At 39.8% G+C, this 14,499-nt stretch overlaps 1 protein-coding gene across 1 annotated transcript; it reads right to left on the bottom strand.

Moving 5' to 3' along the window:
• Positions 1–10,455: 10,455 nt before the first annotated feature.
• Positions 10,456–12,225, bottom strand: LOC143032663 (uncharacterized). Its single transcript, XM_076197543.1, has one exon. The coding sequence runs from the start codon at positions 12,223–12,225 to the stop codon at positions 10,456–10,458; it is 1,770 nt and encodes a 589-aa protein (XP_076053658.1).
• Between the last annotated feature and the right edge of the window lie 2,274 nt (positions 12,226–14,499).

Raw genomic sequence — 14,499 nt, 5'->3', positions numbered from 1 at the left:
ACTACAAGAATAAAGGAGGAAAAAGGAAAAGTAAACAAGATAGAAGTAGTTCAAGAAGATGAACCAGAAACAAGGAAACATATAGAAGAAATGTATAGACTAGGGAAATACAATACAGATAAGACCAGACCAATTAAAATTAAATTAAGGTCACAAACAACAGCAGAGAATATCTTAGCAAAAACAGGGAAACTAGCACACAGTGATCAATATAAACAGGTATGGATAAAAAAAGAAATGAATAATGAGGAAAGAGAGGATGAAAAAACAAAAAGACTAGAAGCTAAGAAAAAAAAACGAGAAAAGAACAGAGTAAAAAAAAAAGAGAAATTCTATTGGAGAGTAGTGAATATGAAAGTGAGGAAATGGTTCATAGCAGAGAAAAACAGAGGGAAAACAGAAAACTCAATGGAAGTAGCAGAAAATAAAAAGTATCTAACACAAATATAGATGGCTTGATAACAGGCTTGAACGAACTGAATGATTAACTGATAAGAAAAAAAAAACTGACATAATAGGAATTGTAGAAACAATATTGACAGGTTCACTACCACCCAACAGTGTTGGACATGGTGCATATAATTATTGGATTAGAAACAGAGAGGTAAAACAAGGGGGTGGAGTTATGTTCCTGACTAAGAAGGATATGAATGTGAGGAATGTCACATATGGAAAAAATAGAGATGATTATGATGGAAGTGGAGGAGAAGAATGGGAAGAGCAGAAAGTTTGTAGTAAATTATGTACCTCCTAAAACGGCTTTGTGGGAAGAGAGAGAACACAAAAATATGTTAGAAGACACAAGGATAACACTGAATAAGTTAATTGAAGATAGAGGAAGATTAGTTATAATGGGTGACTTTAATTGGAAAGAAATCTGCTGGGAAGAGATGACAGTGAAGGGTGGAGACGACCTATGGGGTAAATGTACTACTAGATATGATTATAGCACATACAATGACACAATGAATACAAGAGAATACAGGTATAGAAATGAGGAAGAACCATCCAGACTGGACCTAATAATCACATCAGAACTCGAAATATTGGACAAGATTGTATATAAGACGGCAATGATTAAAAGTGACCACATATTGGTTGAACTGGAACGAAAGGAGGAAAAAATACATGAAAAAACGAACAATATACAAAGGGAAGATTGATGTATAGAAAAACAGATTTTAATAAAATAAGAGAATTCTTTCAAAAATCAGACTGGGAAAGGATACACAAGGAGGAAACAACAGTAAAAGAAAAATTGAATGCTTTGACAAAAATTCACAAAGGAGTGGAAAAGTAGATTCCAAGACAAAAAAAAAAAAAAAAAATGTAAAGTGTTGGTACAACAAAAGATGTAGGAAGTTAAAAAAAAAAAAAAAAAAAAAGGATAAAGCTTGGATAAAATGGAAAAAGACAAAAGACCCGAAATGGAAAATATATACTAGTTATAGAAGCAGAGCGCTTTCGTATAATTACATCTTCAGTGCAGATACAAAGAAGGAATTATAAAATGAAGAAACAAGGTACAAAATATGACATAGTAAAGAGGGCATTCGGAGAGGTAGTGGAAGAAATACACGTGACGGACGTTTGAACCGTCCTGGTAACCAACAAGTATGGGACAACTGCTCATAATTCATATTATAATTCAAATAATTCTGATGTCAAAAATGTGCTTTTGAACTATTGTTATGGAAAAATGAGGATGGAGTGTGAGTACTTGTCAAGAAAGTTAAACATGAAATTACTAGCCCTCATTAATGACAGTGACTGGACCAAACATGCTAACCCAGATTTCGTGGTTAACTTGTCATCTAAGCCACTCACCAAGACTCAATCCACAGCATTAGGATTTGGGCTCAGCTTTGCCAATAATTCTAATCCATCTAACATCATTAACATTGGTAAAGCTTTTTGTAATTTAAAATGTCATAAAGATCTGCCTATAGATGATGTTAATATATGTAAAGGTATTGTTTATGGTGCTTTAGCAAATCAGGTACATCCCAGCTGTCCTGAATGTTTTAACATTGCTATTAATTCTCTCAAAAAAGACAGTGATTTATATATCACAAAAGCTGATAAATCAAACGCCGTAGTAATTATGGACAAAAATGATTATTTAAACAAAATGGATGAACTACTTAAAGATCAAGATACTTATGTCCAACTTTTAAAAATCCTACTGAATCAGTGAATAGCCATTTCAATAAGAAGATAAAAGATTTGTAAGTGGAAATAGTGAACTAATTAAAAAGTTTATTTCTATCAGCCCTCCTTTGTCTTACATGTATGGTCTAATTAAGACACATAAACCAAATTACCCGGTAACACCAATCGTTTCTTCAATAGGTTCAGCTTCATATAAACTTTCGAAATGGTTGGTAACAATTCTTATTCCACTATTTGGAACAGTTTCCACTTCACATGTTACGAACAGTTTAGACCTCATTAACAAACTGAGGTAAAACCAGATTATGAATTTAAATTGGTAAGTTATGATATTGTTAGTTTATTTACGAAAGTTCCTTTGGATGACCTTTAAATCTATCTAAAAGAAGAGTTAAATAAGCACGATTTACCATTACCTTCAGGCACCTTAATTGAACTGATCAAATTGTATGTTAAAGATTGCAAATTTCAATTTAATGATAAATTTTATTCTCAGAAATTTGGCATGAGCATGGGTAATCCTCTCTCCCCGTATTGAGGAATCTATATATGGAGTTTTTTTAAACTAGAATTTTAAGTAAGATCATTCCCCCCAACATAATATGGATGCGGTACATTGATGATATCCTATGTCTGTGGCCCATTCAAGATAATGTTAATTGTTTTTTTATGTAAACTTAATAATTTGGTCAGTTCCATTAAGTTCACGGTGGAGATAGAGAGTGAAGGTATTTTGCCTTTCCTTGATTGTAATATCTACCGCCGTGAAAGTGAGTTAAAGTTTAGTGTATATCGCAAACCAACCAATGTTTGTTCATATATACACTATTATTCCTCACACCCTGATGGCGTAAAGAGGTCTGTTTTTTCTTCGATGTTCCTCAGGGCCCTACGCATTTGCAGCCCAGAGTACATCGATGATGAAATAAGATGTATTTACGACATTGGTACTAAGCTACAATACCCCACACATGTTCTTGACACAGCTTACAATCGTGCTAAAAGGACATTTTATAACCTTAGGTCAACTCAAACTTTCAATATGAACAACTTGCTAATTCTACCGTACCAAGAGAACCTGCAAAATATTCCAAATATATTACGTGAATTTAACATTAATGTAGTTTTTAACAATAAGAACACTGTAAGACAATTGCTCATAAATAATTCTGCCAATAGTGATAAAGGGTGTGTGTACAAAATACCTTGTAAATCGTGTAATCAGTTTTATGTTGGTCAGACTGCTAAAGCACTCAAAACACGAATCAATCAACACAAGAAATACGTTAGAGAGGGAAACCAATCTAGCGGTATATTCAACCACATGAACCATTTTAACTACCCAGTTGACTGGGATAACGCTAAAGTCATCACATGCAACAACAACATAGAAAGAAATCTAATTGAATGCAGTTTGATCAAATCTAGTAAGGGGATAAATGTTAATCTTCATCAAGGTTTGTATAAATTAGATAGTTATATTTCTCATAAAATTTCGAAATTATTTAAATTATAATATAAATTATGAGCAGTTGTCCCATACTTGTTGGTTGCCAGGACGGTTCAAACGTCCATCACGTGTACTTCTTCCACTACCTCTCCGAATGCCCTCTTTACTATGTCATATATTCTGTACCTTGTTTCTTCATTTTATAATTCCTTCTTTGTATCTGCACTGAAGATGTGATTATACGAAAGCGCTCTGCTTCGTTAGTTTACTTTTCCTAGTGGAAATGACTCACAAGATAGAAAACCACGGATCAGTGTAAAGGTAGCTACCTTCAATTTCGGAACTTTGAGAAATAAAGAAGAATAACTTGTTGCTTTATTTCGTGAGGGACATTGGGATATAATTGGTCTGGCAGATGCCGTACTAAGAGAAATGTGAAAAAGACACTACATGAAAAATTTGTTTTAATTCATAGTGGAACAGAAGAAGGAAAATACGGAGTCGGTTTTATGGTGACTCGTGATTTAGGGGATCGAATCATGGACGTTAGATGTGTCAGTAACAGAATAATAGGAATTACATTAAAGCTGAAATATCAAAAATTCTATCTGATACAAGTTTATGCCCCACAATAAGGAAGAAGTGCTGATGAGAAGGAAAAATTTTATGAATCGCTACAAGGCACAATAGATTCATACCCTCAGAAGGAAAATCTAATAGTGTTGGGTGACCTGAATGGACATGTAGGTGTAAATAGGCATGGCATAGAGGATATAATCGGTGCTTTTGGAATTGGTGATTCAAACCCAGATGGAGAAAGGATTGTTGAGTTCTGCATTAGAAACCAGATGGCAATAATGAACACCTTTTAGATCATAGGCCAGGGCACAAATGGACCTGGTACCGCTGAAATTACGAAGTATAGTGGAAGATGTATTACATGAAGCCCAGCACGGATTTAGACCAGGCCGCGGAACAACGGATTTAGTTATTGCCCAAAAAAATTTCATGGAGAAATCCTAGGAATGGGACATCAAGGAGTATGTGGCTTTATTAGATCTAGAAAAAACATTCGATAGAGTACCCAGGCAGATGTTATGGAGGGTGATGAGGAAAACTGAATATCAGATTCCCCCAAAGCTGGAAAGAGTAATTAAAAGCTTAAGAGAATCATCCAGCTTTTCAGCAACAACAATTATCCCATGCAAGAAATAAATAGCATTATACGGCATCGACTGGACACCTTTATCCACGAACAAGAACAACAACCAGTCACACAAAACATAAAACTCTTTTATAGTGGTACTATGTCTTCAGCCTACAAGGATGACGAGAAAGACCTCAAAAATATGATTCATAAGAACGTCACACCCACCGACCCGGCTTCAAACATCAAGACAAGAGGGACATCCAACTAAGTCGTAAAGAACAGCTGCCTCCCTAAGGCAAGTGAAATGCAAGAGGTGAACGTCGTATACCAACACATGTTCCAGTGGTGATTGCAGACGCCTAAATTCTCGGTACGTTGGCGTCACCACTACAACACTATCTAAGAGGATTTTAGCACATTTGCAGGAAGGCGCCATAAAAAGACACTACCTATACGAGCATGGACTCGCCCTTAAGAGACACCATAGGAAGGCACCACAACCATCATTGAAAGAAATAAGGACACCAGAAGACTAATGATGACAGAAGGTGTGCTAATTTACAATAAAATAAAAAAAAAATCGCTATCAATATCCAACAGCAGCCTGAAACGTCGTTACCAACCAGAAGACAGAGAACACATCCCGCGCGCTGATTGGCGGGCGGACGTTTCAGTTCTCCGCTCTCCACCGATATATACCATCATACGGCGAGCGAGTTTACGCTTCTGACATTTACACACAATTCCCAATCACGTAATTCTCTGATTTCAGAGTTGTGATTGGAAGGAGAGAGATAATACAACATCTGCCCGCCTGCCACCCCCTTCGCACCGCCACTGAATCAACTCTGCAGGATCTCAAACCCAACCTGTGGAGAAGCAGGCTACTCAGGCCCCACCTGTGGCTTATCAGGAACGCGCTCTACACACGGGAAGTGAACTCTACTCACTTCCCGTAAGATACACACACACACCTCTCAGTAACATAGCCACGACACACGCACAAACATCTACACTTACTTTTCTTCGACTAAAATTCGCTTCCTTTCTAACTTTCTCTTATACTACATCTTCTCATTTCAGTTTACCTCCCACTAAAGATTTTACCGTTTTTTCCACCTTTTTCTACTACTACGCCTCCTACCATTTTCTAAAATTTTGTTGGTGATCCTAATCCCGGCGTCGGCGCCGCCGTCCAAGTTCCCAGTCCATTTCTCCCGAGCCACGACCACCAGCAGCCCCTAATTGCTCGCTAATTCGCCCGGTAGCAATAGCCCTCTTTTATACACTACTATCTTTTCATTTTCTTACAGACATTCTTCCCTTCCCCCAAAAACCGATCCCGCGCAAGCGGGTGGTCTTTCCTAGGAATTCAGAATTCAGAATTCAGAATTCTTTATCAACAATTTGACCAGTCAACACTTCCTGAAAATGAGCAGTTAAGGCCGAAAGACGTCTAGAGGAAAATATCATGGACTTCAGTACTCTACTAAGAAATCTGCATCCAGACGACTGCACATTGGTGCGTAACATAGAAAAGAAATTCTATAAACACAAAAATGCCATCACAGCTTTTGACATTAACAACGCATGCATTACTAATTGCCTACTTCCAATATATATAAATAAATAAATAAATATATATATATATATATATATATATATATATATTGGAAGTAGGCAATGTTTGTATATATATATATATGTATATATATACATTATATATATATATATATATATATATATATATATATATATATATATATATATACATACATATACCAAGGCTTTTCCCCCTTTCAAGGGAGGTAGCCAAAAAGGGAAAGGCATAAAATCACTCCCACCCATTTCATCCCTAAATACGCTCCACACCCCTCCCACCCTCCCTCTCATCTGAGCACCTCCTGGATGACGGGTCATCCCTGCACCTTGCCCACCGCCCTGGGTCAGAAGAATGGTTCCCAGCCATCACTTAATATCTTTTTTTTCAACCACAAATCACTTTTAATTCCATGCCATCGCAGTCGAGACTGAAGAATCGCTCAATGGAGGCATTCGTTGGAAATTGAAACGTGGACGAGCCGAGGATTCGAACCCAGCTAACCCGTAACAAAGTTACAGTGACTTAAACCAATGCGCTATCAAGATCTCTCTCTCTTGATAGCTCACAGTCCGCTCGTGACCTCATCAGTCCGCTCGTGACCTCAGCTCAGTCCGCTCGTGACCTCAGCTAGAGACCTCGTTTTTCTGCACAGACACCAGCTAGCGAATACCTATGAAATCTATATCTCCGAATAGTGTTAAATGATTGTGTTGTGTTTTTGTAATTGTATACGTATAGCGCTATACAGTTACAGATATAAGATAAAGTGTAGCTTTCTATTTAAATTCAAATCAGTTTTCTGTTACTGTACTCCAAAGGTAGGAGAAATAGTATAAGGTAAGTAGAGTAAGCTTCGCGTATTTAGTTTATTAGAGACCGCTTTGATTTTGTTGTTGGTGTTGATTTGTATTTTTTCTTTGCCATTTTTATTGCTAAAGGAGGAGCGAAATGGCTTGTGAAGGTTGCGTGAACCTAGAGGTTCGTCTCAGGATGTGTGAGGAGGAAATTCGTCTTCTCAGGAGTGCGCTCCGTGAGAAGAGTGAACCCTCCCCACAATCCAAAGAGCGTTCCACTTCTTCCCCTACTGTCACTGCCGTGAGCGAGTGGCGCTCCGTGGAGTCCCGTTTGTCGAGCCCGCGTTCGGTAGATGTGTGCCCTGTGGAGCAACCGCTGGCTCTAGGCAATCGTTTTGCTCTACTGGAGGATAAAGTGGCTGAAAACCAGGAGTTCTTGGCGGTGGGGGACTCCATGGTGCGAGGCTATGACGACATCCTGCAGCGGAAGACTAAGCGACGTTGCAAGCTTGTATGTCAACCGGGCCGTGGGATCGCCGATTGTACCCAGTCCATCAGGGAGCAAGGACGGAAGAACACGGTTACGATTGTTCATACGGGAAGTAACGATGTAGGTAGGGTGAGATCAGAGGAGCTTGTTCGGAATTACGAGGTCCTCCTTCAGGAGATGAAGGAACGTGGGAGCCGTCACGTAGTCTATGGGATCCTCCCAAGGATCTACGCAGGCTCGTGTTGGAACAGTAGAGCCATAGGGATCAATGATAGGATATCGCAGTTGTGCACACAATTGGGGTACCACTTTCTTGATCCTTGGTATCTCTTTTCTAGGCGCCATGACCTTTACGCTTCTGATGGGATCCACCTTACCCGCAGAGGCAAAGATGTTCTTACAAACCTCATTGTGGGAGTTTGTAATGAATTATCTCCTTTTTTAGGGTAGAAGCCCAAAGGGAAGGGGAAACAGAATGTACTTGGGAAAACAGTTTAGAGTATAGCATTAATGTAGAACAATGTGCCAGTATAGGACAAAATATAATTTTAGGATATAATGTCGCTAGAGGACAAAATGTTACATTAGGATGTAATGTCATAGGACAAAATGTCGCAATGGTATGTAAAGACAGTGGAGGACAAAAGATCACGATGGGAAGTAATGATAGTGGAGGACAAAATATCACGATAGGATGTAATGATAATGGAGGAGAAAATATCACGGTAGGATATAATGTCAGTGGAGGACAAAATATAATTTTAGGAAGGGATATCGGACAGAATGTCAATGAAGGCCAAAATATCATGATAGGATGTAATGACAGTGGAAGACAAAAGATCACGATGGGATGTAATTATAGTGGAGGAAAAAATATCACGGTAGGATATAATGTCACTGGAGGACAAAATATAATTTTAGGCAGGGATGCCGGACATAATGTCAATGAACGTCGGGAGGCCGGCGTGAATCACGGTGACGTAGGGGGAAAAAATGTACAAAAAAGATCGGATGACCGTGATCGACCAGATGTCCAGGATGGGGGAAATGTTAATTTTGATGGGAGAAATGTTAATGACGAAATGAATGTCAATGAAGGACCAAAAAATATAATAGAGCAAGAAAAAAAAAAGATAATGTAAGACATGATATTGAAACTCAAAATGTGTCAAAAAGAAATAATCACGAGTTTCTTAAAACCATGTACTTTAATGCTCGTAGTATTAGGAACAAATTTCAAGAAATACAGGCGTATGTCAAAAGCGAAAATCTCAATATGATAGGAATAACTGAGACATAGTTAAATGGTAAAGAGTTTGAAGCTGAATTTAATATTGCGGGATTTAAACACTTTCATCAGGATAGAAACCACAAGAGAGGTGGGAATGTTCTGTTGTACGTTAAAAACAATGTTCATGCTTGTGTTTTAGAGAAAGTGAAACAGGATGCATATGATAGTTTGTGGGTTGAGTTAACCCAAACAAATGGACAAAAAATGAATATAGGTGTAATATATAGGCCAAAGACATTATCATTAGCAGACGACCAACTGTTATTTCAAGAACTGTCTAGTTTCTGCAACCGGGATTTATTGATAATGGGTGATTTCAATTTTACTGACATTGATTGGATGACCCTTGAACATGCTCATGTAGGTAGTCGCATGATTGATTTTCTTGGTGACAATTACTTAATTCAGCATGTAAAAGAGCCCACAAGATATGGAAACTTACTCGAACTTTTGATCATTAGCCGCGAAAGTATGGTAACTGATGTAGAAGTCGGTGAATCTGTTGCAAATAGCGATCACAACCTAGTTAGATTCAAACTCCTAAACAATTTTAGAATAGATACTTGTGTTTCTAAAATACCCCATTTCAGTAAAGCTCAGTTCATAGGACTACGTCAGGAGCTTCAGCTTACAGATTGCGAGGCAAAATTGAACAAAAGACCTGTAGATCAGATGTGGGAAATATTTCAAAATACGCTCACTAAGATGATTCAAACTTATATTCCTTTTAAGGACAGACGTCCCCCAAATCAGGCTCGCCCAAAGTGGCTCGACAAAGAAACTGAAAAAAGTATTGCTAAAAAGAGACAGGCTTATAAGACAGGCTCGGGTGTATCTAATGACTAAGAAAGTTATGTATCAATACAGAGAGATTTAAAAAAGACAATAAGAAAAAGAAAACGACAATACGAAATGAACATCGCTGATAAATCCAAAGAGAATCCCAAGGAATTCTACAGTTACATTAGAGATAAAAAGTTTGTTAGGAATCACATTGGTCCACTATTATCTGCTGACGGTCAACTTGATTATTCAAATGAAGGAATGTGTAATATATTAAACAATTATTTTAGCTCGGTATTCGTAAACGAAACACCTCAAAGTGAATTCCAAACAAAAACCTGTGAAAAGTCTAGGGTAAACTTACTCACTACGGTAAATATAACAAAAGAAAAATTAAAAGAGCCAGAGCGCAGCCTTGTTTAACCCCAGTTGATACTTCGAAAGAATCTGACCTTCTCCCTCCAGCAACAACCACTGCATTTGTGCCATCGTGTAGAGATCTGATTATAGAGAGAAATCTAGGAAGGCAACCGAACTTTGCAAGTAGGTTCCAAAGCAGGGGGCGGTCAACGGAGTCAAAGGCTTTAGTAAGGTCTACAAAAGCTATGTACAGGTTTTGATGCTGCTCTCTGCATTTCTCCTGGAGCAAACGTGCTACATATACCATATCTGTGGTTGACCACTCCCGCCGAAAACCACATTGTGATTTTGGAAGGATCCTCTCAGCTATGTCTCATTAGCATAATGCGTGCTAACGTCTTGCCAGCCGTTGAGAGGATGGTGATGCCTCTGCTGTTATTGCAGAGAGACTTGTCACCCTTTTTCTTATAGATAGTAACTATTCTTCCATTTTTAAATTGTTGTGGAACGCAGCCAGACTCCCAACAGCACTGGAAGAGCTGTTGTAATTGAGTTGTAATTTCAATACCCCCATATTTGAGAAGTTCAGCTGGGATATTATCTGGTCCGGCAGCTTTGTGATTCTTAAGGGCAGCTATTGATTTAATTACCTCCTCAATTGTGGGTACTGAGTCCAGTTCATGTGAGACTGGAAGTTGTAGGACTTCACTGAGAAATGATGGGTCAGTAGGGTTCGAGTGGTTTAGTAGCTGCCTAAAGTGTGATGCCCAGCGATCGAGTATTTGGGTTGAGTCTGTGAGTAGGTGGGTGCCATCAGCAGATCGGACAGGTGTAAGCGCTGAGTATGCAGGGTCATACGCAGTTTTCAAAGAGGAGTAGAAGTTATGGAGATCTCCTAGGTCCATATAAGATTGCACCTGGGCTGCCAGGTTGGTCCACCACTTGTTTTCCATGTATCTTAGGAGTCTTTGGAGATCGGAGCGTACTGCTGAGAACTGGTTTCTGGTGGTAGGAGATGGGTTACGGAGGTAAAGGTCATGGGCTTTGTTCGTTGCCGTAATAAGATCATGAATGTTTTCAGCATTTTCATCAAACCAGTCGCGGTGTCTTCGATTGGTCGAGCCTAAGACCGCTTTTGCAGTTTGCAGGAGGGTGGCACAGACATTGTTCCATGATGTAGTGAGAGATTCAGTGGTGATGTTTGAATCTCCTGTTGGTTGTCGAGCTGGTGGAAGTAAATCTGCCACAGCCTGTTGGAAAGCTTCTCTAGTGTTTGAGTTTTGAAGAGCAGCTAGGTTGATGTTAGGACTCAGGTTTCTTCTGAGGGTGATAGGTCTGATTTTAAGCCGCAGTATGGATCTGACTAGCCTATGATCTGTTGAGGCCTCTGCTTCTCTCATAACCCGTGTAATTAAGACTTCACTGATATCGCGTTGCCTGACTATCACATTGTCTAATAAGTGCCAATGTCCTGATCTTGGGTGCATCCATGTTACTTTGTGTATATTTCTAAGTTGAAATTTGGTGTTGGTGATGGTAAGAGAGTGTTTGGAGCATAGCGTGAGCAACCTGAGTCCATTTTCATTGCATTTCCCTATTCCAAGTTGCCCGAGTACTCCTTCCCAGAGATGGTGGCTGCTACCTACACGCGCGTTTAGGTCGCCAAAAAGGAGAATCTTATCTCTGGGTGGGATATTCTGTAAGGTTTCGTGGAGGCAGTTGTAAAATGTGTCTTTAATATGTTCTTCAGATGGTAGCGTTGGGCCATAGACACTTGAAAGTGTAGCGTACTGGGCTTTGACGAGTGGTATGCGCCAAGTCATAATTCTAGGGCTGATACCAGTTGGAGCGGTTGGAATAGTTTGTAGTATAGATGACCGCACTGCAATGCCCACGCCCATTTGTCTTGGTTGATCAAGGGGAGCCCCTTGCCAGAAGAAGGTGTAACCTTCTCCTGTTTCCGTAAGGGATCCTGAATCTGGAAGCCTAGTCTCGCTAAGGGCAGCGATGTCTATCTTATAACGGGCTAGTTCTGCCGCCACGAGAGCAGTACGGCGTTTAGGTAAGTCCGGGTTGGAGTCTAGAAGTGTTCTCACATTCCATGAGGCAATTTTCAAGGTTTTGTATTTCATAGTACGACCGCTGTAAGGGACACTCTGGTGAGCGCGGTTACCCACCACAAGTTTAGGGGGAAGCAGGCAATTTTTAAGTCTCCTTTTATCGACCCTTCCTCTAATTGAGGTGGGCAGTGCTGTCCCTGAATAGGGCTGGCCAGACGCCCAGAGAGACACCGAAGGCAGACTGCTGCTCCAGGTTCAACCCGCCAACGATCATGTGCACTGGGCCGCCTGCCGTGCAGCCGACCGGCTAAGGGCTCCCAGCATTCCACACCTGCCCTCGTCACCAGCCTGACTGTCGCCGTAGGACTTTTGGGATGAAGAATGAGATGGGATGAGGAAGCACAGAGTGAAACATGTGCAAATGATATTTAAGGTGGAAGGGAGATTGCACATCTCTCGGGTCCACCATCTTCACCTTTCTCTGCAGAATCCGGTGGCTGGGATGTGAGCCGAGACAACCGGTGCAGGGAGCAGTTGCAGCGCTCTGCCGCAGACCCCTTACTGGTGGGGCAGCGCCTATCGCTTGAGCAGCCAAGCGAGCATTAGAGCTTAAAGCAGCTCTGGTCGCAGGCAGGCCTCGTCCTAGAGCTCGGAGGCATTTTCAGGCTGCTATTGCTAGTAGCAACACGTCCTTCATCCTGATGAGGCCTACCGCCATTTGGTCCATGACTGCTTATTATTGATTATTCGCAGCTAGCCTGCCTATCGGAAGGCCTTGCCTCATTCCGCCATTTGAGGCCATGTCGATGGGGGTGTGGTCGCCCCTCACGAGTGTTTGTGGTCCGGGTTTGCTCCCGTAGCCTTGTGTCGACCAAGACTAACCCACAAGGCAGTGGGGCAGGAGTTGGTGAGGAGTCAATGTGTGACCACACATTGGTGGACCATAACTCCCACCTCTGGGGCCTCCTGCTGCTCCGAGATCTCCTGCAAAGTCAGCCTAAGCCGCGAGGTGCCCAGTTACCATGCGTAGCCACGGGGAGGCCCTACAGGAGTCTTGGTGATGGAGAGGTTGTGTACTGGCAGGGAAAACTTACGCAGGGCGGCTCCCTTTTTGTAACTAGACTAGCCAGTGGTGGTAGCTGAAAGCGGGAGGGCATGCAAAGCAATGCCAAAGCACTAACTTGATACTAGCCACACTAGGCTCATCACATCACCCTGTGCAATTTACACCTACGCACACAAACACACACACACACACACACACACACACACACACACACACACACACACACACACACACACACACACACATATATATATATAAATATATATATATATATATATATATATATATATGTATGTATATATACATATATGTATATGTATACATATACATATATATATAAATATATATAAATAAATGTTTATTACAAAGGATTACAAAGGCAAAGCATGCCGACAGGAGACCTTTTGATCCATATCTAGGTCGGATGCAAAAAAAAAAAAAAAAAAAATCATATTAATAATAAATTAAAACTATAACAATGTAAATAACAATTAAAATACATAAATAAATGCATTGGTATAGTTGAATAACAAACAAACAGGTAAATAGTAAATGATAATAAATTGACATATAACTAATAATAAATGAAAATCAGACAGACAAATTATAACAAAACAAAAACAAATAATATAACATGAATTATAATAATTACAGCATCTTACTTAGGTATTTATCTAAATGATTCTTAAAGCTTCGAACTGAACTACATTGCACTACCTGTGCAGGAAGTTTATTCCATTCATTAACTACACGGTTGGCAAAGTTGTTTCTACCTACTTCCAAATTGAATCTATTTCCGGACAGTTTGAGACCATTGTTTCTTGTCTGATTCTCATTCAATGTGAAAATTTGGTCACTTTTGATGTTGTCAATTCCCTTTAAAATCTTAAAGACCTGTATCAAGTCACCTCTGAGTCTACGCTTTTTTAGGGAAAACAGATTCATGTGCTTAAGTCGATTTTCGTATGATTTATTTTTGATATTTGGAATCAGTTTTGTGGCTCGCCGTTGTACTTTTTCCAGTCTGTCAATGTCTTTAATGAGATTCGGTGACCATACGGAAACAGCATATTCCAAATGTGGACGAACTAACGATTTATATAGCTTGTTAATGAGTGATGGACTTTTGAAATCAAAAGATCGCGCAATCAATCCCAGAATCTTATTTGCTTTCTCAGAGGCTGAAATACACTGCTTGGATGATTTGAGGTCGTTACTGATAATTACGCCGAGATCTTTTTCACTATCCACTTTTGTTAACGAATTTCAAAATAACTTGT

Source organism: Oratosquilla oratoria, chromosome 14, assembly GCF_046742065.1.
Source record: "Oratosquilla oratoria isolate Oo_2021 chromosome 14, ASM4674206v1, whole genome shotgun sequence".
Classification (NCBI taxonomy): Eukaryota; Metazoa; Arthropoda; class Malacostraca; order Stomatopoda; family Squillidae; genus Oratosquilla; species Oratosquilla oratoria.
The sequence above is the reverse complement of the archived record's forward strand: the minus strand, read 5'-3'. Positions and strand labels throughout refer to the sequence as shown.

Coding starts and splice junctions, on each gene's coding strand:
- LOC143032663 (XM_076197543.1), bottom strand. CDS start 12,225: ATGAAATACAAAACCTTGAAAATTGCCTCATGGAATGTGAGAACACTT.